The sequence below is a fragment of the Bactrocera dorsalis genome, chromosome 5, assembly GCF_023373825.1.
Source record: "Bactrocera dorsalis isolate Fly_Bdor chromosome 5, ASM2337382v1, whole genome shotgun sequence".
NCBI lineage: Eukaryota > Metazoa > Arthropoda > Insecta > Diptera > Tephritidae > Bactrocera > Bactrocera dorsalis.
The window spans coordinates 73,674,102-73,698,502 of record NC_064307.1 but is presented as its reverse complement, the minus strand read 5'-3'; the positions used below and the strand labels follow the sequence as shown (position 1 = coordinate 73,698,502).

At 36.2% G+C, this 24,401-nt stretch overlaps 5 protein-coding genes across 12 annotated transcripts in view; 2 read left to right on the top strand and 3 right to left on the bottom strand.

Moving 5' to 3' along the window:
* Positions 1-282: 282 nt before the first annotated feature.
* LOC105227347 (serine/threonine-protein kinase polo) lies at positions 283-3,539 on the bottom strand. The gene is made up of 7 exons (XM_011206631.4): positions 3,044-3,539; positions 2,582-2,806; positions 2,124-2,521; positions 1,670-2,054; positions 1,414-1,595; positions 1,109-1,355; positions 283-1,046 (listed from the first exon to the last, which is right to left on the bottom strand). Exons 1-7 carry the CDS (start codon positions 3,140-3,142, stop codon positions 852-854), a joined length of 1,731 nt encoding a protein of 576 aa, XP_011204933.1. The 5' UTR covers positions 3,143-3,539; the 3' UTR covers positions 283-851.
* A 1,198-nt stretch (positions 3,540-4,737) lies between these two features.
* LOC105227346 (DCN1-like protein 4) lies at positions 4,738-8,553 on the bottom strand. Of its 7 annotated transcripts, none has more exons than XM_011206625.4 (7): positions 8,403-8,553; positions 7,594-7,732; positions 7,122-7,498; positions 5,858-5,949; positions 5,534-5,787; positions 5,237-5,444; positions 4,738-5,169 (listed from the first exon to the last, which is right to left on the bottom strand). In XM_011206625.4, exons 3-7 carry the CDS (start codon positions 7,226-7,228, stop codon positions 5,093-5,095), a joined length of 738 nt encoding a protein of 245 aa, XP_011204927.1. In that variant the 5' UTR covers positions 7,229-7,498; positions 7,594-7,732; positions 8,403-8,553; the 3' UTR covers positions 4,738-5,092. The 7 variants fall into 7 exon arrangements, with proteins under 7 accessions (XP_011204927.1, XP_011204926.1, XP_049313816.1 ...); XM_011206624.4 differs by having other exon boundaries at positions 8,393-8,549; XM_049457859.1 differs by lacking the exon at positions 8,403-8,553 and adding an exon at positions 8,199-8,331.
* A 269-nt stretch (positions 8,554-8,822) lies between these two features.
* On the top strand, positions 8,823-10,030 carry LOC105227345 (protein FRG1 homolog). The gene is made up of 4 exons (XM_011206622.4): positions 8,823-8,979; positions 9,057-9,444; positions 9,504-9,703; positions 9,773-10,030. Exons 1-4 carry the CDS (start codon positions 8,921-8,923, stop codon positions 9,918-9,920), a joined length of 795 nt encoding a protein of 264 aa, XP_011204924.2. The 5' UTR covers positions 8,823-8,920; the 3' UTR covers positions 9,921-10,030.
* Positions 10,031-12,046: 2,016 nt separating this feature from the next.
* LOC105227344 (RNA-binding protein Rsf1) lies at positions 12,047-13,281 on the bottom strand. The gene has a single exon (XM_011206621.4). The coding sequence runs from the start codon at positions 13,129-13,131 to the stop codon at positions 12,526-12,528; it is 606 nt and encodes a 201-aa protein (XP_011204923.1). The 5' UTR covers positions 13,132-13,281; the 3' UTR covers positions 12,047-12,525.
* A 398-nt stretch (positions 13,282-13,679) lies between these two features.
* The window catches only part of LOC105227343 (uncharacterized), a 162,573-nt gene continuing 151,851 nt past the window's right edge, over positions 13,680-24,401 (top strand). For both annotated transcript variants that reach the window (XM_011206620.4, XM_029550703.2), the window contains exon 1: positions 13,680-15,225. The gene's annotated coding sequence lies outside the window, so the exon portion shown is untranslated. The remainder of the gene's footprint in view (positions 15,226-24,401) is intronic.

Sequence of the window (24,401 nt, the reverse complement as noted above, 5' to 3'; positions counted from 1 at the left end):
GGTAGATGTCGCCTTATGGTAGGTCAAGCTGTCAATTAATCTCAATCCCTTTGGTTTGCAATTCGTAAATATTTACGAATTTATTGTACTAAAGTAAAAACTAATGACAATTGCTTACGGGCGGATATGCGCAAAGCTTCAGAAACAATTGTTTCGCGCTCAATTTGAAACTGGGAATTCGAATCAACATACTATCAATTGGAAGGCATAATCTAGGAAATTATTCCGATTTTTTTTTCCAATGGCATTTTATACTCACAATAAAGAGATCAAGCACCGTAATTATTCGATTTAAAAAATGATTTTGTATTTTTATTTAATACCATTAAAAACACAAACTAAAATTTATTAGAACCTATGGTTAAATGTAGTTTTTGTTATTTATGTATGTATGTGTGTATATATTTTTTGTGTATGTATTCAGCAATCTGCGATTTATTAGACGTAGAGCCAAAAAGGCACTCCTAATGACTGCTGGGAATTAGGTCGTCAAAGGTTGTATCGGTGATTTGTATGAGACGACTAGCGCCATGTACACATATACATATATGGAATGCGCCGTGAAAGTTACGAAATAAATGCCAAATATAATGAACAAAAAACTAACAGATGGAAAAAATATGATTCTACAAAATAAAACTAATTATACAAAAACAAACATTTCGTAAAAATATTTGTGCTTCATTTCTTTTTCTCGCGGGACAAAAAATCAATTGATTGTGTTGCACGGCTTAGAACGCTGGATGATTTTAACGCATACATTAAAATTACCAATCTAACGCTGGAAGCCAAATGACTACGCATATAGTGTGAGGGTTTTCTACTGAATCAACAAATCGAATCGTTTGATTTTAAAAGAGCATTTTCTCCAACATTTTGCTAAGTTTCTCATGAGCATAGCGCATTTTCTGATAAAGATCCTTGGAGCAACCATGTTGTTTGATTGTTGAGAAACGGTAAGTACGGAAATTCTTCTCATGATCCATATAAGTAATGGCACTCATACGCGGACACAAAATAATCTTCATATGATCGGAGAAATTCAACTAAAATGTAAAAAGTTGGCAAGTAACAGTTGTGCTTATTGTAAATTAGAAAATTTACAAACCTGCAATGAACCATTGGTTAAATGCATAACAACGGCACACGTTGTGCGAAACCACGAATGTAAATGTGGCATACGGGAAATCTGATCGCTTTCGAAGTTTACATTGTTTGCACCAGCTTTAACAAGGTGTTCGGTCATGTAACGCTTAAAGTACGTGAGCAACTTCATTTTCTTATCTAAGGTTTGACAGTAGTCGGTGGTGGTCATGTACGTTTCCTTGCCATCTTTGTCAATGAAATGCACATTGCTAGAAAAAAAAATTATTATGCCAATTATACATTATTTTATATTTAGTTAGAACTCACATCTGGTTTGGTAACAATATGAGTTTCGTAGTGTCATTAAACATTACACCCATTCCTTCGTCGCACAATTGATAACCAAAACCATATTTGTCACTGTAGTCCACCCACTTCGACACCCAGAAAAGTGGTTGTGCTGCCGGATCTGTGTTTTCATCGCCCAAATTACGTGACAACAGCTTCGGCTATAATTATTTAATATATACAAAAAAAAAACAATTTCAAGACATTTAAATTGTGTTTGAATTTAGTGTATCACCTTGGCATTAATGAGCTCGGTCAATTGTTGATGCAGGCTCTCAATATCAGAACGATAATCCTCGTTATGTCGGAAAACTTGTGCAGAGGCAGTAATTGCATCGTGCAAGTTATTTTTAAGGAAAGTATGTTCCAACCGTGTATCATCCTTTATGCCATTCAATTCTAATAAAGGTTTGCGGTGTCCCATAGCATCACTCAAAGCCTCATTAACTTCCAGTCGTGGTGCCATAGTCAAACACGAGCTGGGCAAGAACATGGGCACTGGAGAACAGGCGAGAAAATCAAAGTTCAATAGTTTTCCAATGGTTGGTCGCAATTCCGGTTTAGATTGTAACATGGCAACAATCATATCAGCCGCTGATTTACGTAGATAACTTGGTACTCTACACCGAAAATATAAAGAAATTAGACACCTTCGAGCCATTTAATGTTTCCAAAAAATTAATGCAAACCTGTATTGGCACTTTTTGATTTTCTCATATGTGTCTTTTAATGTTTTTGTTTCAAATGGTGGTTGACCGACCAGCAGCGTATACATGACACAACCAATCGACCAAATATCTACTTCGAAGGAATGCCCTTTTTTATTGAGAATCTCGGGCGCAATATAATTTGGTGTACCACATAGTGTCTTCTTGCGTTCACCTTCGTATTCAACGCGCGTCGCAAGACCAAAATCCCCAATCTTCACATGTAGTAGGTCATCCAAAAAGAGATTGCCTAATTTGAGATCACGATGTATGATGCGATGATCGTGCAAATATTTAACACCCTGTATAATCTGATAGATGTAGTATCTGCACTCGTATTCAGTAATTGTTTTACGTCGTTTCTGCAGCTCCATCATTGACTAATTATAAATTTAAGTAAGTATTTTTTTAAATAATTTTATTTTAAAAACAATACTTACTCTCTTTTTGCATAACTCTAATACAATGTAGATATTGAAGCTGTCCTCAAAGAAACTGTGAAACTTAACAATATTTTCATGGCTCAAACTTTTATGTATTGTGATTTCCTGGGACATTTTCTCCTTTTGATTATGTTTCAACATTAATTTTTTAGATACAATCTTGCCCGCATATACATTATTGGTTTCCACATCAACTATCTCATAACATTTTGCAAAGCCACCCTGTGTAATTGAACTTATTTAGTATTTTATGACTTTGGCAACTCTGTATAAAAAATCTTTAGGATCACCAAACTAAATCCTTCTAAGGAATGCAATAAGAAATTTAATGGTAGACACTTTTAACATAAAATATTACTATAGTGCCCTGTAATGGTCAGATATCTTGACGCTTATTGGCCCAGAAAATACTATTATCTAAGTAGCATTAAAATTTGCTAGATCTTCAGAGGTACTTACTTTCCCAAAGAAACGCATACGCTTGTAAGTGGACCGAGATGTAGCATCGTAGAGCCTCTCTGGTATATCAGACGTTTTATCATCAGTCTTTTGTGCCATGTTGTGCAAGGTTTCAGCTGCTTATTTAAACACACACACGCACACTCGCACGCACGTTTACTGCACAGATCCTCCGTAACTAAACCTAAATCCGCTACCTTTCGCTTTCTTTATATACACAATATTCCCGGCAAGCGTTGACTGCACGAAGAATATATGCGGTATTTGCGCGAAACAAACCAATTTTAGCGTAAAATATATACAAACAATCTCGCGCGTTTGTCTTTGGCGCTATAAACTAATTAGCCAACGTTTATACTTAACCAATTAAAAAATCAACAGTCAATCAAACAAGACAACGTTGACAATCGAACGAATTAACGATCTACTAAAGCGCACAAACAAGCGATGAAAGTGTGCTTAGAAAAATATGATCGTGGAGGATAATGAAAACCGTTTGTGCCAGAATTTTCAAAATTCTTTTCGAATAACTTTTGCACTAGCATAATATATGTTGTCCTGCTCTTTCTTATGTTTGATAAATCCACTTCAACGTTGTTTGGTCTTTGTTTTGCGAAATTTTCGAAGTTTCTTTTGTCACTCAACTATTGTGAATACATTCGATACAGAGTTGATTTATATTGATTATGGAGATATAAATAATTTACTCAAAATCAAAATAAAAACTATTAAATATAATTTGCGTGGTGATAATTAATAATAATAAATTTTGAGTGTTGGCATGTACATATAATACTCGCACAGTACTTTGAATATATTTCAATTATGTGATTATTACTGAACATAAAACACACCCTAAATTACTATTTATGGCAATATTGAATTCATTAACGGCTAAAAATTTTTCAACGTGTGAGCGCTTTATAATGCAATGCTTTACAGGATATAAAGAACTTTTTCTATATCATGAAATTTATGATAATGTGTTTGTATTACGTTCAAAATCAAAATTTTTAATTCCGCCCGAACTGCTATAGATCCGGCTAACACTTGCAACTCTCTATATTTAAATATAGGTGAACTAAACCTATCAACCGCTTTCCAGAATTATAAGGTATTATGCACTACAATAATTAAAAACAATATTTTTTTTTTACAACTTAAACGCATTATTATTCTTATTATTTTTATATTTATTTTTACTTTTTAAATTTTGAATATGTTTTGTATGTATCTCAGATCTTATTTTTTTTCTTTTAAATTAATTATCAAAGTTGACTTGCGTTAGTTTAATTACTCCACAGTCTCACGCTATCAGTATATTTTAACTGACTTGATTAACATGCTTTCCTTCATTGTCATCATCACCTTCATTATTATAATTATTATCATTATTATTACCATTACTAAATACTAAATGTTCCAAATATGACTATATGCTTTTGTTTACGTTGTTTTCAGTTTTTGCGTCATTTGGGGAAAGTATCTCGCTTCATATGTATCATATGTTGCCACTATAACAATTTCTTTCGTATATAGGTATACCGTGGTAGTTAAGTCTGTTGTGCTATGCCTAACACACTCCGTGTTGTCCTCTTATTTCAACTTTTTTCGCCTTCATTATTAATGGTAACTTATTTTTAATCATTATGATTTATATTAAGCAGCAAATTATAGTAATTACTATTTTATCGTAGTAGTAGGAGTTCTTGTGTTCGTATTGTAATTATTTAATAGTAATTCGTTAAATGTACTCATTCATTATACATGCTTTTTCTGCAGTTTTTTGCTGAGAATTATTATTATAATTTTTGTTTTGTTTGTTTGCATTAATTGGTTTGGTTGACTGATTGATACGTCTTGTGGTAGGTGTTGGAGGCCTTACAAGCTTTATATTAGTTTTATTGTTTTCCTTTGGAATTTGCTGTCTTTGTTTTGTTTGTGGTACTTGAGTTTCATTATAGTTGATCTTTTTGATGTAGTTGTGAAATTAATCCCGGTTTTTTGCTTTTGCTTTAATATCATAAATTCAGTATTTTAAAGATAATTTCAGCTTAATATTGTAGAACTCGTACATGTGCGTTGCAGTCGTAACCATTCCACGAATTCATCCAACATAACAGGCCCTAAAATCACAATACCATACAATTGAATTGATTACTGTTATTTTTTCGTATCGCAAATACTACTCACATGCGCCATCGATATCGTAGTTCGTTAATTCATTGTTAATTGTGCGTGAGAACTCGAGTATGTTGCACCACTGATCTTTATTAATAACTTTGTACTTTGATTGATCAAGGAATTGCGCGAAATGCGGGTAAAGCGGCCAATGTTTGCCAAGCAGCAATTGCAGCATTGCTTTTGCTGTATTTATATCCATGCTACGCTGATCGGAATCCTGAAAGGTAGACCGTAAATAAATAAACATGTTAGAGCAGATTGAGGAGAATTTAGAACTTTTTGTTTATTTACTATTAGAAGTGTTACCTTGGCAAAATCGTAGGCATATCTGTATATGCTTTTGAAGACATTTGGATCGTTGAGTATACTTTTTAAATATTCTAATTTAGATTGCATTTTTGCAGCAGAATCACATTCTAACTCAGTGAGGCCCTTTAACCATTCACAACGGCTGAAGAAACCCATTTGTGTAGCGCCCATTTTGTAGGCTAGCACAAGCATCACAACATTTTCTGGTTCCACACCAATATCATCGCAGAATTTTTCCATACCATCAGGACCTGAATGCATTAAATTGCCAATATATACTTTAAATAAATATATATATATAATGAAATTATTAACGTCTACCTAGCGTATCTGGCTCATCTGGGTTTGTATATTTGCAAAACCAGTCGACACAACGCTTTTGGCTGAAACTGTCTTCAGCCTTGATGTGACGTCTGCAAACAAAAAATATATTTTAGCAAATAATGTATAAACCTAAATGTAATAGAGCACGTATGCAAATTTACTTTTCCATTTATTTAAAGGAATTGTCAATATAAGATATACCAATTTCCTTTTAATACGAGTGCGCGTAACTAAATGAGCAAAGCATAATATAAAAAAAGAAATATATTTCTTGCAGCTGATTATTATTATTTTAGCGTTTTCGTATACATTCATATTTGTTGTTGCTTGTCTTCGCCTATAAATAGCCACACTATTAAGCAATAACAACAAATCCAAACAGCAAACGAATACGAACAACGAGCAGCGCAATAAAAAAAAACGTCAACCGTATTATCGATGAAGAAACTGGTGGAAATTGAAACTAATAACTGCAGAAAGTCAAGAAAAACTGCTGCACGCGTATAAATAAATAATACGTGAGACAAATTCGAGGCGTTAATTTAGGTTCTAATCAGAAAAAATTGAGATAATTCAATACGTGTTTCCGCTCTTTCGGTGGAACCTAAATCAATGAACATTACAATGAAAGTATTTTCATTATTGCATCATAAACACATTTTGCACATTGAATATATTGTATGTCACATTGATATAGCTTAAGCACAGTTTTCTCTACAGAGTTTATTATATTAAGCTTGGCTTTAACTACCTGTTTGCTATATTAATCTTTGGTATTTTTAACTTCATTATTGCGCTTTTAGCTGCAACTCTTCCACTTTCAAATTTATGACTAACAATCGTAATGAAATAGCACATCTATCACACCATGAGACCATGACTGTTATCAGTAAAATTACAACAAACAAAAACAATTTTGCAAAAAAATATATACTGATAAAATGCAAATTCTACAGTTATCAATGAAAATGATATGGAAATGCTATAAATACATGGTCTATATCAAAATTATTATTATTTGTCCTGATAATATTCAACGAGTGGAACCATATTAACTTGTGGCTATAAACTATTTAATCAATATTTATAAAAATTCCAAACGTAAACCATGAATGATTTACATTTAATCTGTTGTTGCTGTTGTATTATTAATTTTTTTTTTAATTGATACACATTTAATGATTTTTCACTTTGCCTTATAATACACAAATATGGATGTTTCGTATTAAGTCAAAATTTGTTTTAAATTTAAAGGAATTACCTGCTGGTATTTTGTGTTGTCGCATAACCACCGCGTTGTCGTTTGGAAGTTGTACGCTCCTCTTCGCCTCCCATATCGTGATTAGAACGTCGTTTACCGCGGGGCATAGCAAACACTTTGATGTTTTATTATAAATGTGCGCTTAGGCTTTAAGAAGAGGAGCGGATATTTATGTAGATAATTTGTTTGGATGTAAATATGAACCAATGAATGTGTCTATAAATCTTATTAGCAGGCCGGTAGTTGTTTTTCCATTTATCACTATATGTATGTATGTGTATGTATCCTTGGATGATTCTTTTACAATAAAATGTAGGTTGACTGCTTCACTTTTAGTTATATTAGCTCAAATCTTTACTTCACTTTAGGCAATTGCGCTGAAATATTTAAATTGAATATTTAGTAAAAAAAACTGAAATAAAAACTTTATTTGGTCTGCTTTTAGGCTTTTTAGCATATCTTTAATACGCACTGGGATTTTTCACAGCTGGTGGTTGTAGTAAATGTCAAACAAGCGCTGTAAACAAAAGTGCTGGGTAGGCCGGATGCGAATTAAAGAGCGCAACACAATGTTATACGGAGAAACTACAGAGCAACAACGTTGACGCAAACTAAAAAAGAAAGAGCATTTATAATAAAAAATTTTCAAGACGGTGGTTGCAAATAAATATTTCATTCATTCACTCGGATATATAGTATACTATGTCCATTCCCACATTAAAAAGCAATGCCACGCTTTCTATCAAACACCTTTAGTTCAACAAATCGTAACAATGAACACTTTCGCACACAACGAGTTTGTATCTATTCCCAGGAACGTTGGCTTTAAAGCGTAGGTGGAGCTAATAATTTGATATTTTGCAAATTCCAGAGCGTGTGTATATCCTATTACAGATATACATATTCCTCTCGACATCACCGGCAAGAATACAAGGCATTTCACATATATCGGTAATAGTTATTAACTGAATTTTGACACTTCCTTTTGGTGTGCCCATTCGCAGCACATCCTGCCCCAACATTTTTATACAATTTATTGGTTCCATTTTTCGCGTACTCCCCATAGTTTATTCATACCCGACACCGTCTTGCTATATTTTCAAGCGTCCAATGCGTCGACATTGTCAGCGATGCTGTAAATCTGCATGCGGTTCTTTCATTATTCTGAATGCGGCTTCAATGCTATTTTTGCAACTCACGGACTATATAACTGACAGAACTTGCATTTATATACAACTCAATACACAATTAAATAATCAATTAAAGCAAACCTTTTATTACCCGATTAATTGATGAAACTATTTTATAATGGCAACAAGAATTTCTCTTTTTGGTGTTTTTAGATTTTTGTGGAATGAATTCGACTACAGCTCGGAGAACGGTTTGTGTATGTTCAGTGTCTGCGCATTTGACAATTTACAATATTGAAATCTAATTGGCATGTGCTTTTTGTTGTTGGGTGAATATTGGAGTAACTGAATCGATGTACCAATCCAGTCATTAAAAAGTACTAAGACCCATTATTTTTAATTTTTAAACTTAAAGAAGCCTGTAAAACTCTGAAGTATCATTTAAAATGGTTTTAGTCATAAATATATTAAAGAAATTGCTCAATAAATCAAGCTGAAATAGTACATCGACTAAAATGTCTTAAAAATATGTATATATAGTAGAATGCATAGCTGCTTATTTCAAAATACAACTCTGCTACATATCTACTCTTGCGGAGGCATATTACCTACATTGAACGCAGCCATATAAACAAACGAGAATTTTATTTACTTCCAAAGTTTTTTGCAATGTCCGCATATGATAACGTCAGGGTTGGAAAATTGGTGTTAAAGGGCGAAAAGCCAAAGTAAATATTTCATGGTGTTAATGTTTTCGATTAATAAAAATTTGTTTTTTACTTGTTTGTAATAAATTTATTTATAGAAAGTCAAAAAAGCACAAACGAGACAAGGAGCACAAAGAGAAAGATAAGGCGAAGAAACGCAAAACAGAGGTAGATGAGGATGCACTTCGTCATGGAGGTTGGTGGTTGGCAAAAAGTGTACCTGAAATCACCGGAGCAGTTGCTATTGAGTTTGGAGAACGTGCTTATTTAAAAGCACTTGATAATGGACTATTTACGCTAGGGCCGCCGCACAATGACGGCGAAGGCCCAGACCCAGAAGAAGTATTTACAGCATTTTCAATAAATGAGACAAAGATATCCATTAAATCTGGCTACGGAAAATATTTGAAAATAGAAAAAGATGGCATGGTTACTGGGCGCTCAGAGGCGGTCGGGAGTATGGAGCAGTGGGAGCCCATATTTCAAGTAAGATATAATTATGAATTAAGCGTAAGCAAATAATATCTGTCACTATCAATCTATAGGATGGCAAAATGGCCTTATTATCTGAAACCGGTTTTTTCATGTCAATCGATCCCGAAGATGATGCATGCGTAGCGCTACGCAGAAAAGTTACCGAACATGAAATATGTAAAATACGCTGCAACGCACAACGTGAAGCAGAGGAGGACGAGGAACCGAAGGAAGAAAAGGGCGACTTAACAGAAGTTGAGAAAAATTATGTGTACGTTATAGCTTAGTGTAGTATTTAATAAAGATTGTAATTAAATAATTACGTAATTTTTCTTTATAGAAAAAAGTTCCAAAAATTCCAGGACAAGAAATTGCGCATCAACAAGAATGACATCAAGGAACTAGAAGTGGCAAAAGACCATGGCACTTTACATGAGGCGCTGTTAGATCGCCGTAGTAAAATGAAAGCAGACAGATATTGTAAATAAATAATTTAGTGCTATCATTTAATTTTCTCTTGCATGGCTTTATTGTTATTAGTATAAATTGAGAAAAATGTTTCACGACTAAATAATTTTTATGGTGAAAATAACTGCAATTATGTGCGTTTTTTTTACGTGGCCGGTCCCAAACCCAGTGCTCAACCCTGTGTAGGGCATATTTCCCATCTCACTTTAGCTCGCGTTCAAACGGAGGTTTTTAGGCTACCCAGAGGATACTTGGTCAAAGACCAAATGTCCTGAGCTGCTCGAGCCATATGCCTCAGAATCGTTTCTGGCCACTCCCAAGTGAATGACGATCAGAGAACTTTCCTCACTTGCGTAAACTTCTAAACATGACTCCATCCAAAAAAAAATACACCATAAAAATGGAAAAATGTTTTAATAATCAGTGTTTTTACCCCCGGATAAATCTTAATACTTGCTCCTCGGCTAGTAATTGTACAAATTCTTTACAAATTTGTGGTGATTACTGCCACAAATCACAGAAGTTGTTTTTCGAGAACACCAGAGCTTTTCCTTCAAAACAATTATAAAATATTCTAAGAGAATAAGTCTGTGATTTGCAGATAATACACAAAAACAATTGTATAATTTTGGTGAACTTGGTGCGTGGCTTCATACTAGATACAAGCGAAATTATAATTAAAATGCCAATTCTGCATTCACTTTTCTGTTTTCTATTTTCGGCAAATAGCAGCAAACAACCGAATTGGATATTGAATTTTCTTATGAATATAAATTTTGTATATGTACTATCATCATACTTAAATTCATCCACATTTTTTTTTTTTTTTTAATAATAAACTTGGTTTTAATATATTGTATTAGTTTTTATTCCAATATAAATAAGGATATTGCAGATGCGTATTTAAAATTACCGTTTGTCACAATATTGCTTTCTTCTTCAAAAGTAAGTGAACTTATTTAAGTATGACATTAGCGACATAAAACAATCGCCATAAGTTCATTCAAAACAAATACAAAAATTAATGAAGTCTTTGAGGTATGATGCATAAACCTCGAAAATAAATTTATGCACTTTGTTCAGCTGTTATAAATACGTTAAAAAGTATTGAAATTTCATTTACAGAATGAATTACTTACAAATCTAAAACATACTTACTGGTTGCTCGAACCAAAAAGGGATTTAAAATAAAGTCATAGTTAGTGGGAAGAAAATGGAGGTGTTTGCATAGTCAGTCAGTTAGAAGTTAATAGTTAATTCAGTTGTGCTCCAGTTCTAGTTATCGGTCATGTTATTTGTGTAAAGTTAATGCGGTGCATTCATGGTTGTAGCAAGCAAAAACTTGGCATGCTTACATTAAGCGCGTTCACCCTACCGACTGTTGTCGAAGCATGTCGAAGCGACGTTATTGCAATTAAGCATTTAAAATGGGTACTGTAGTCGTTTTGGGTGGTAGGGTATATACATGGACAAGTACGAAGCATAGCATCTTTTTCAATTTGGTATGCGAAGAATATTTGAATTTAATACGGAAGCGCAGACGGAGATTGACAGAAGATAGTTGGACGCGTTCGGTTTCGAATGATACGATACGTTTTTGGTTTTCTTTCAGTTTGGCTGATTACTTGATTGATTTGCGAAATATTGTGCGATGAGTATGAAAAGCGGAAATGTGCGACGCAATGGTGGCAAACGAAAATAAAAGGCGTAGGACTGAGTATAAAAATGTTGGAAGTTTTGGAAAACGTGTTTCGTGAGCGTAATATACATACGAAGTACGATTGAAATATTACAAACGGAGGACATTATATGTGACTAATTGATAGATTCTGCGCTTACTTAGTCCGCTGTGGGCGTGTTTCAAAAACGCGTATATATGCAGCTGGAATGAATGTTCGAAGATTTGCTTTATATTTCTGTCTGCGAAGATAATACAAAACGAAGCCAATTCGTAATTGCGAGGTTGGAGCTTGGATAATGCGTATACGCGAGCGAACGTGTAAAGGCGTGGATTTGAGGCTGGAAGTGTAGAATATAAAATACGTCGTATGTCGTAGTTTGAAATATGTTTGTGTAGATAAGTTTAGCGAAAAATTAATATAAGGTAGTATAAACGAAAATTCGAAGTAAAATCAATACATCCAGATAATTTTACGAATACTGTAAGTATATATAGATATTGAAGATATTTATTTCAAAGTTATATTTGTTTGCGTAGTAACTGTTGTCTCGAATTAGCTTATAAATAGCGACTAAATTTTGGTAGCGGTAGACATTTTTTTGTTACAAATTATCATCATCATCATCGGTTATTTCGGTTGCATGATGTCTTTTTGTTCTACATTTACTTATATCAATTAATGAATTTTTTTCTTGAATCTTTTAACTAAACACACTGTGTTTTTGTGTTGTATTTCGATAGCCCTTACATTTCTAAAACGAATTGCAGTTTTGCATTTCTCAAATACTCTCTTGTTACTGCGTACTAGTAATCTCCTAAAAATTTTAAAATTGCGCTGTGGGTCCTACATACACGCGAGATCCCAACAATCACCTCTTGCTATCTTCTCTTAAACACATTATTATTTTTATATTACTTTGTTCTCTCCTTAGCTGAACTAGTGTTTAGAAGCGATGACCGACTGGTGAACGCGATCTGAAGCGTCCTCCACCTTGGCTGCTGCCACCACTGCGTCCGCCACTTCCGCTACCGTATCCACCACTACCGCCGAATGAGCGTCCACTATCTCGTCCACCGCTGCTGCTACCGTAAACGTCGCGTCGATTGAAGCCACTACTGCCGCCATCACGGCTGCTGTAACCGCCACCTTGACGGCCACCACCGCCGGAATAGCCACGGTCGTGGTAACGTCCACCGCCGCTACCGGAGCCACGTTGACGGTATCCACCGCCACCACCACCGCTATTGCTACGGCGGCCGAAGTCACGTCGACCACGGTCGCCCATACCACGACGACCTTGACGTGGCCGTCCCTTGGAGATTTCTACACGCAATTGTGAGCCCAGCATTTCTGTACCATTGAGCACGTCACAGGCTTTTTCGGCATCATCGCGATGCTCGAACTCAACAAAAGCGAAACCTGGTGGATTAAAAGCAATCCAAACAGAATTTAACTTGCCATACTTTGTGAATTCTCCTTCTAGATCATCCTTCTTCACTTTATCGGTTAAATTACCGACATAAACGCGTGTGCCTCGTTGATCACCCATTTTCACTTAAATTGATTTACTTTTCTGACTATATATGGACAAATTGAATTAATTTTTCACTTTTTCCTGCTGCTCGTCGTACACTTGCTGCTGCTGCTTTGAATGGCTTCAATCGATTGAATCGGGTGTGTATAATATTTTTCGTGCTTCGCTTGCTTGAAAAACAAAATGTCGGTTTATGGCTTGGTTCGCACACAGGGTTGCCTTGTCCGAACGGAAATGAATTGCAAATATAAAGCACATTTTTCCGAATTGTAAAAGATTTTTAAGGGTATTCAACAGCTTTATGCTGCAATTATAATTTATGTTAAAAATTTTGTGACTAAAAATAAAATTAAACCTTTATATAAGCTTAATTGAATATGCTGAATCCAATTTTGTAGTGAGAAATTTTTTTTATAGATTTTTTTGGGAAAATTTTTTCTTTAACTTATGTAATACTGGCAAATAAATTTTTATTCCGAAAATTATCGATTAATTTTCTGTTATCGCCATATGATGCCGATAATGCAGTTGGCTCATCTTTGTTATTTTCCGGTGCCCTTTAATTCATTTCCTTTAGTACGTAATTAATTAAAAGTTAACGAAAAAAAAAAACAATTTTAATAGTAAATAGTGCATAAAAATGAGTTTTTCAACGTATTTAGAAGATTTTGCATGTGCACAGCAAGCTGGCTGCAACCACTGTGCTAAGAGAGCGCCACATTCCATCAACTGCCCTCAGACTTGTGTGAGAGACCTTAACTGCCACCCAAAACCACCCCCTGCCGGTGCATTGGTACACTGGTGCTCGCAAATGTGCGTTCACGTCGTGAATATGTGTGTACAAGCACACACAAAGTGTAACCAGCAGATGACTTGCTGTGGCACCAAAACAAGCGCATACAGCGCACAGTTAAAGGTACGTTACTTTCTTCGAACAACCACCGATTGCATTTGCTGTAACCCATTCCAGTGAAGCATAGTCTTTTCCAACACTGCTATTTCACCAGCTCGGATTTTTGAGCACCGCCACACCACCACCATCATCATCATCAACAACAACTGCGTTATAAACATAGGAACACAACATTCACCACCCCCTGCCTATATGCACATGTGTGCCTGTTGTTGTGGCTGTTGTCGTTGTTTTGCCGGTCTGTGTTGTTGGAGGATATCAACTTCGGCAATTGTATGGCTATCGCGCAGCGCCGAAGCAATGTTTTCATCACGTTTCGTCGTCACTGACTCTAGCACTGGCTCGGATTTATGCTTTGGCGTGCGTGGTGTATCCTAGTCGATGTTAGTAAGTTGCCGTAATTGGACGTGGGTGAATTGAAGAACGGTTGAGCGGTTGTTTTCGTTTTACTCGGTATTTATAATACGCGTTGACGATGGTGCGACGAAGCCATTGATATACATTTACTAAACGGCATAGTGAGTCTCGTGTGTTGCATTTTGATGATGCGAGCATTATTGGCAATTAAGAATATTAAATATTTGCTTGTTAATACATATTTCGCGCGTCGGCGACTTTCAGCAAGTGACAGCATTGACAATAAATATGCAACAACAAAAATTGTGCAGTGAATATAAAATTGAATATATCGTGGAAAGCGTGGTAAATAGTAATTTGAATTGGAAGCAAAAGACTTTCAACATAAAATAACATACTTAAGGCTTTTGTCATTTATGATAAAAACAATGTAAAGCGAATTGTTTATTAATTAAAATAAAAATTAAGAAAGTATTTGTTGTTTATAAGCAAATCTTATTGGATAACTGGGGTAAACTTATCTAATATAAAGTGAAAAAGCAAAAACTTACCAAAATTACTAAAAAAGGAATGAAAAACATAAAATTGTGTAAGTTTTGTGTAATCTCCGAAATTCGTTAAACTAAAATATAAGTAAATAAAATAGTGTTAGTGAACAGATTAAATGTAATAAATAAAAAAATATTTATTCTAGTGCTTAAAAATATTTATGTGGTAAAGAATAAGAAAAAATGTGTGTTTAGTGAATTATAATGAAGGAGGATGCAGATATATTTATGCAGTTACCAATAATATATAAATAAGCTGGGATAAAAGTTTTGGCAGTAAATTTAATACAGGTGAGCTTTGAAAGCAATTTTTTACTGATTATTTATACTGAGAATTTTAAAGTGCGCTGTCATAAATTAAATGGATTTTGGTTTAAATTTCTGAACTCTTCTGTTTTTTTTTTTTTTTTTAATTTTATACATGGTCACTCATTACGTTAAACTATGTGTTTGCGTTCTAAATGGAGGCTTTCCAAGTTCATATGTCAATAAACTCGTTTTGCGTTACGTCCTTGTATCCAAATATCTAAGGATCTATAATGTCTGAAGTACAGCAAATATGCCTGAAAAACTTACTATAAGCTCAGAGAATTTGGTTCCTTGTTCCATTATCCTAGCCGGAGTTCTTTTTTTGGTGGTGGGGTAAAGGTCTACAAAAAGGTTCCGAAACCGTCAGGCTTAATCTCCGCTATTTTTCTAATCAATCTGTCAGTCAACTCAGTTTGGTTATTTGTACCACTATCCCAGCACCGATTCTTTATGTAATTTTTAAGTGGGCGTTATGGCAGTATTTCTTCTTTGACGCTCGTTTAGAGTTAGGTAATCCAGTATCGACAATTGCTTAGAGTAATTTTTAATTTTTTTACATTTATCATGTTGGTAATGTCGTCAAATTAAGGAATGCCAAATTGAAAGTCGAGGTCCGGTCCGCGAAAATGTCGCCTTTGTTGCCTTTCATCTTCTGAATTATTACTAAATTTTCTATTCCATATCCTCGTGATATTATACTCAGGGTGGTCAGCTCCGAAAATATATGTATTGGTTAAAGCTTGATTGTGACTTCATATTCTGTTTAGCTGGTTCTCTTGTCTGCTACAACGTCATCTAATTGGTGATTGCTGCCAAGTAGAAAACAAGATCCCCTTCAGCTGCATAAATCCGACTGTCGTGGTAATTTCGCCGCTGATGTCTCTCAACTTCTGAGCTATCATTAGCCCCGTTTTATATATTTTGATGAATGTATACTCAGGTTGGTCAGTACCGAAAATGTATGTATGTGGTAGTGGGCGCCTAAAAGTGAGCTCATATAACATACCCAAGTTTTTGTGAAGTTGGGTTGTGTTTATGTTAGATCTCTCGTTGATGGCTAAAACCTGGTTTTGCATTGCATATAAACATACTCGTAGATATATGGTCATCTATATCAATATCCTTTAATTTATTGTTGATGACAACTGCTAGTTATCGCAGATATGTACATTTGCATACACACATATGCATGCTGTCACTCACCGTTTACAAAGTAATAGAGAAATAAAGTTCAACTTCTATCCCATTAAAAGTTTTACGTCTGAATAGCATATCAGTGTGACACATCCTTACCGAGATGTCCATTTTCTTTCTACTAAATTAGGAAGAAGAAGTTGAAGAACACATGCGTCGGCCAACAACATTGAGGCCGAGCTGCATGCGAGTACCAGATACTCGGTATGTAAAAAAAGAGAGAAATATGCGCTTAAAAGTTGACTCAATTCATTACGGACATGAGTCATAGAAAAAAAGAATATATGTACATATACATATATAAGTTAGACTCTAATAAATGTGATATGTTGTTGTTGCATGCAGAGTTTTTGGCGCACGCTCCACTGCAATCACTGGCACTATGCAGTTTGGACGTGTCCAAACTTTGTCATTTATGCATGCAAGGCAATTAAATATGTATATATGCGGATATAAATTGTGTTTGCATATATGTAAGTGTGTGCGTATGTGTTGACGTCTGTTTGTTTGTGGAAATGCACTAATAAAATATGCCGGCTAGCATTTATATTCGTATTCAGGTCAAAGTGAAGCAAAATTTTCGGAGAATGTTGGGGGCGCACAAAAAAAGGGCTCAAAAATTATAATTTGTCGAAAAAAAAACAAACTTGAATTATACACGAGTATATTTATATGTAAATCCAACTGCATTTCATTTCGTTTCTGATTTGCCTGATTGCAAACATTTACTGTGTTGGTTGTTTCTGCAAGTCCTTAGTTATTTACTTGAGCAAATTGGTTGATTAGTTGGTAGCAAGCGTAGGGCACAAATAGTTCAAAGGAGGTATGCCATCAGATCAAAATAGCCTTGGGTTGGGTTTATTTTCGGAGCGCCATTTGATCGATTGCTGAACAGTTTCAACGTCATATTCATAAATCCATGGGTGGTAAGATCAGTTTGATGAAAGCATCTCTTTTCCGACCTTTCGGTTCGGAGGTTAGGTTGGGTTTACCTAAATACATAGCTTAATTTTCGTGAGACCACGAATAATCCCACTTGAACTGCTGGAGACGCTTGTCCGTTGTGATGCGTTGAGCTCCTAAGTATGGATCAAAAAGGCTGTCGTATATCTACAAAGCCCCTAGAGGCAGCCACAAATTTTTTGAGCTGGCCAATACCTACTTCAGCCAATTCACCAAGATGCTTCAACCTTAGTCTTAGATAGCGGCAGTTGTCAGCCCATAATTTCAACCTCCGTTTAGGAATAGGTTTGCGAAAACGACGTATAACACTTAAATAGTATTCCTTGTAGACAATTTGGACGGTCGGAAGGAATTAAAATCACACCTCCATAATAGAAGAAAACTGTCAGCATAACCTTGATTTTTGAACTGATTTGAGGTGGGTTTTCAGATTCGGCTCACCTTTGCTACGATATTCGGCTGATTGGAAGTCAGAAAACATTCTTTACCAAACGCGGTCGCGACGCTGTTTTTCGAAAAAATTTAGTGATTTTAGAACCATTCGTTTTTTAAATTTTTCTTAGGCATAAATGATATTTCGGAATGGCATTCACTGATCATTCCGATATTCCAACGATGCAGGTAAGAACTTTGCCTGTTAATCGTCGATTCTTAAGCACCAATTCCTTTATTTTATTGACGTGTTGATAATCAGTTGATGTTGATGGCCGTCCACGATGTGGGTCGTCGTCAAAGCGTTCAGCTTAGAATCATCTATGCACGCTGTACACGTTGGACAGTACGGACTACGGTCATTATAGAATGGAACAGATAGTTTGGGTTAGGTGGAAGTCCAGGCGCCCATGCTGTCTAACTATGCACAAATGGTTGTCCGAAATCAGTTTGTGGTTTCACTGTCGTTTGGTTGAGGTTTGCCTCATTGTGGCGCTTTTTTGTTCTCTCTTTTTACAGCTGTAGAGAGCTCTGATATCTGATCCGATCGCGCGAATTGGTCTCAATTGATCTTGAGCGTATATTTGACAGCGTTTGTCCTCCATATTTGTGATAATCGTCTTGAAGTTTTCCTATAAATCAAGCGGCATCAGAGTTCTTCGCAGCCAACGCTTTTCGGCATTCGAATCCATTATGCTTGTCTTAGCTGCCACACGCTCAATCCATTACCTAGCTCCACCACCTGTCATAATTGCATTATTTCCACTTAACAAATCAGAAGCCTTATGTTAATCTCACTTTTTTTTACACCACATTAACGTTCAGACATATTTTAATTAATATTTCAATTTCCTCAAAATTCCATTTAATGCTCGATGGCTTCACCTAAACGCATTCCCAGTAATGACGTGTATATTACGTGCAGCCTGCCGCAAGGCAGTCATTATCTCGCAAACAAAAGCCATACATGCCACACATGATTGCCTCGTTAGGCTGCACACACACACACATATATACACACATACACGTATACATGTTACTATATCATATAAACTTTAATAAAGCGCCCACCTCCCCGCCATGACAGATTTGTTGAGCAAGTAAATCAGTTTGATGTCAACTACGTCGCCGCTTATGACGTATCAAAGATGAAAGTGAAGGAAATTTGAATTTTTTTGACAGGCAATCGACTTGAATGATAGGCGCACACAGCAATTTATCGGTTGACAGCGGCGCAGACGCGCATTCGCGCATTTGGCAATTGCCTACACGCATACATACATACACACGAGTGTACTTGTATGTTGTATATATGTAGGTGCGCGATCTACAAGGCTGCGATGTTGCTGCATGCTTACTCGCAAGTGTGTGTGTGTCTCAAATAAAATTTCTTGCAAAAAAACAAAACTAATGCATACATATGTCTACACAGTCATCAGCCTTTACTGCCTTTCCGTTGCTTTGTGCGCCCTTACATATTTTATTGCACTCACACCAACACATTGACACACGGCGCCTACAAGGCCCCTAACTCCTGTTCTCCTGCTTGTATGCTTTATTCTTTGTCGTGCGTTGAATGGCGGCTGCAAGTTGCTGAAAAAAATGAGCACTAAAATGAAAATTCACAAATTTGTTTAGAATCGCTTTCAGCATCATTGCGTTCTCCTACAATCATTTACAACGCACACGCACACGCATATACATATATGTACGTGTAGGCAGCTCATACCCTTGAGCTTGTTAAAAACATGGATTATTGTGGCTTGGCTTGGCGTAATGGTTATGGTTGCGCAGAAGTTCGTGAGTCCTGTGTGGCTGTATGCAGCTTTCTTGTAGTGTGTGTTTGTGTGTGCGTGTCTGCATGTCAGCATATGTAACTAAATCGTTTAAAATATAATATCCCTCGGCTTGTAACTGTCATAGACTTCTCAGCATACAATTTTAAAAATATATACATACCTATACACCCATAGTGCATGCAATTTTACTCACATCCTGACTTCTGGCATGTTGTAAGTGAGCTTTCATTTCGTATAAGCCCTAAAGAGTTTTGTTATAATAAAATCCTATCTGTGCAGGTTGGTATTGTAGTGCAAGCGCATAACGACTTACTTAGTAAGCTAAGATTAAGAATGGCTTATGAATGCTTGAAGTAATTCCCAGTTGTTTGCCCAACTTGAATATATAATTTTTTGAGGTTAGGTTGGTAGCGTTGGGTTGAGGGAATCACATCTACTTCTGTAAATGGATAATTTCTAATTAAGAAGACTTGCTATGAACTATGGCTGACAATAAGTTTACCTAAGACTTTCTAAGAACTTCTGTTGATAATAAGTTTACTTAAACGATCTTTATTCTAGTAAATTACCTGTACATCCAAAACAAAATGCCAAAATATTATGATGGCTAAAGCAAAAAAAAAAAATTATAATTCATAACTTGTTATTGAAACGTCATTAGCAGTTTTGAAGGATCTTCAGCAATGCAAACTTAGACCGCTCTTCACCAGGTCATCGACTTTGATTTAAATACCAAGTGAAGTATTTTGATTTTGAAGTAAATACCAGGCGATGTTGCCAATTTTCTTTGGAAAGATCACAAGGATAAATGAGTGAACTCGTTGCATAAAATATATTCTCTTCGTTAAGCAAATGCTTTTAGAGATACTGAGCCTATGAAATATTATATATATTAGAATATCGTAGATAACCAAACTTGAGTACATTTATTTTTTAGAATTGACTTTAAACAATCTAATTAGTATGGACCACAGGTTGTTCCGAAGTTAACTGACCAGCCATGGTTGCCTGCATATCTTCTGCTTAGATTCGATCAACGGTTCAAAATCACTCTAAAGTTGTTGCAAAATTAGAATATTACTTTTTATATCCTTAACATGGTTTGTTAAGTTTGTTACATCCAAAACGAAACGTCGTAGACCCTATAAAATATATATATAAATGTTTACATTGAGGATCTGAGTAGGTTTAGATAAGCCCGTCTTTCGCCTGTGTCTCTCAACAAGCCTACCAGTCTCTCAGTTTTTGAGATATCCTTTTGAAACATTGCACATATGCTTTTCTCTCTAAGAAGATGCTCATTTGTTGGAACCGCTGATATCAGACCACTAGAGCAAAAAGCTGTCATAAAAACTGGTCTATCAAAATCAAGGTCTCGTATGAAAAAAAAAAAATTGAAAAGCTGTCTTCGCGAAATTTGGCACAGATTATTTTCAAAGGCAAAGCTATGATCTCCTATGATCTTGTTTAGATCGGACCAATACTTCTTACAGTTGTCATATAATCTGACCGATAAAAATCGAGACACAATCTTTGTATACCCTTCTATACTACAAGAAATACTTTCGTGAAGGGTTTTATAGCTTCGGTGCAGTCAAGGTTAACGTTTTTTGCTGTTTTCCAATTTTAGGATTTTTTTTGTAAAAATGTTTCTCTCTCCTCTTAAAATTCCTTTAATAATTTTTAAATTAAAACGCTGCCCTTTTTATTATTACAATTAATATTACTTTCGGTGCAGCCGAATGCCGACCCCTTCTTAGTTTTTCATTGAAATGCCTTTCAAATAAAATATGCTTGTTGAAACTAATGTAACATTGCAATAAGGTCTTCTAAATTCCTCGGTATGCGGATACACATATTTATATACTAACAGTACACACATAAACTACACACATACATGTATGTGTGTAAGTACAACAGTGTAAATATGTCTAAAAACAATCAAGTAGATGGGTTAGAAAAACGTGTTACCGTTTCCGCTCTTTAACTGCATCATCATTTTAAAATTTAGCCAGCCAAGCGAACGCGAACGCACAAATACCGTTACACTAACGCATACCAAAGCCGGCGCTGTCAAATAGACACCGTCAATAGACAAACAAATGCCAACGAACGCAAAAGTAAATCTATTCCTTAAGCTAACAACTTGTGTGAAAAAAAATAAAATAAAAAATAAAAGAGATTGAGCGTAAAAAAATAGGAGCAAAAGCGATAGATAGCTACCCGCCGCTCCCAAACACGCTTAAGTAATCTAGAAAAATGCGCCCTAATCTAAATTAACAAGCACTTGAAATCCTTGAATTCTCCACGCTTGATAATGCAAAGTAACGGAGGAGCGGCTGATATCTGCAGGAGCTCCGCTGGCTGGCTGGCTGGATGGTTGGCTGGTTGGCTGTGTGAAATGGCGTGAGTTTAGCGCAGAGTGACAGCGGTCGGAGACACATTCAATATGTCAATGTAAATAGTTTTAGGCACCATTTCCTCATTATAACCTCCTACCATAGAGCAATGGCAATACCGTTAACACCACCGCCAAGTGACGTACCGTTCGCCCCAATGGCTACCCCGGCTTGGGTGGGCTGTAGGTTTTGTTAGGCAATAGATACACAAATAAACACATGCAATGGTATACAACAACAACAAGAACGATAACAACAACAAACGAGTGGAATGTATAATAAAAATGGAAACATTGAAATGTTGCAGACAACAAGTGAAAATGTAAAAATCTCGTAATTCTAAGTGAAATTCATTTGAAAAGTTTACGTTTTTCTTTGCGCCATTTCGTGTGAGAATCCTTTTATATTCCTGTTTGTATGTATGTAAATGTATATAGCTTCGCATGCCACGCTTACTTTGCCTGTCAAGTAACGGCTTTGACTTACATGCACACACTTACACACACACGGAGCCCACAAAGTGCCGAGCCGAGAAGTGTCAGTAGGAGTGCCCGCAGGCAGCCAAAGCGAAGGCGAAGGCGCAGGCATGCAAGCACACTGGATTCAAGTGACTTGTAACTACATGTGTAGGTGTCTTCAGCTGCTCACACATATACAACAACACCCACCTCCTCATACTCATACATACATATGTATGAGGAAGTGGCTATGTGTTGTTGCCTGCTTGTGGCTACAGCTTATGAAGCGCACCTCACGTTTATATCAACGCTTCTAGTTTTTATTCACTATTTTATTTTGTGTTTTGGTTTTTTACTACTTTCCTACGGCTGCCATTCAAAGTCATAAAAATAAGCGGCGGAAAAAAGTTGCAAGTAAACGAGAGTCGTTGAAGCACTGCACTAAGTTACGCTTGCCACACGGCTCAGCACTGCTTGTCGCCAAACTTCACGCCGCTTCACTCCAGGCCGCGCCACGCCACGCTATGCCACTCCACATCACTTCATTTTATAATATACCTATTGGCGTCCAGACGCCCACGCCTGACACTGGCAAGGGTTAGCAGAGGACATGTAAATCCGACAGTGCCAACACCAACGACGCGTCGTCATCATCATTGTCACTAGCGTGCATTGCCGGCGCGCTTACCTGTCGTCGTCGCTTTGGGCGTGTGAGTTGCGATATATAGCTGCGTCTAATAGCACCACAGTGACTTGCAAAAATGTGTTGTTACTGAGTGTTTACAAAAAAATTGAACAGTGGATACTACTCCTTAAAAATGTAAAGGCTCTGAACAGTTTTTGACAATATCGGTCGATGACATGAATCCTGCTTTTGAAAGGGACATAAGTTCTCAATGTCATATAGTTAGACACCAGTGAAAATTGTACTAGGTAGCTGAGAAAGTTCCGACCGACGCGTGGATCACGTTCTGTTTGAAATGTCGGACAGGACAAATCGTTTGGCGGGATAGGTCCCATGTTTGCTTACTTCGGACAACAATTTCAACCATGAGATCACTTCTTAATAGTGTTTGACGGCGTTTAATCGCTATCCGTAGAAATTTCTGCTTCGTTGACTGTCGTCGAAACATGGATTCACTGACACACACCAGAGACCAAGGAACACTCGAAACAGAGGGCTTAATTTGGCGAATCTACTTCGTAGGAGGAGAAGACTTCACCTTCGCCAGACTTAAACCGATCGTATTAGACTACGAACATCTGAACGACTTCTTTTGTTTACAAACTTGAAGAAGTCACGTACCGAGTCGAAGTTTCAAGCGAATGAAAAGACCTTTTCAGAACTCTAGAAAACGTATTTCTTAGACGGTTTAAAGAAGTTGGAGGATCACAAGGTCAAGGGTCCAACCTCTCAATAAGAGTTAACCCTGTTTAGACGCATTCCGTAAAAGTTTCTGCAACAGTCATCAAAACACGGATCCATTGGTGCACACCAGAGACCAAGAAATACTCGAAACAGTTTTCATTTGATAAATCTACTCCGCCTTCGCGAGGTCAAACCGATCGAATTAGACCACCAACGCCTCCTCCATCCACCGTTTTCTCCAGATGTGTCTCCGACGAACTTCTTCTTGCTTCCAAACTAGAAAAAGTTACGCACGAATCGAATGAGTAGGTTTTTTCAGACGTCTAGCGAACATTTTTTCTGATGGATTAAAGGAGTTGGATCGTCATTGGGTCAAAAGTGCACCCTCCTCTGTATTTAGTACATTTTTAGTAGTTTGATATTGTATGTTGAAGGAAGGTTTTTTCAGCAGTAAATTTTTTTCCAACATCGCACTTGAAAGCGATCATTTCTTTCAATTCCACACTTTTTAACAGTTCATAACATAATTAAACAGGAGATCTGC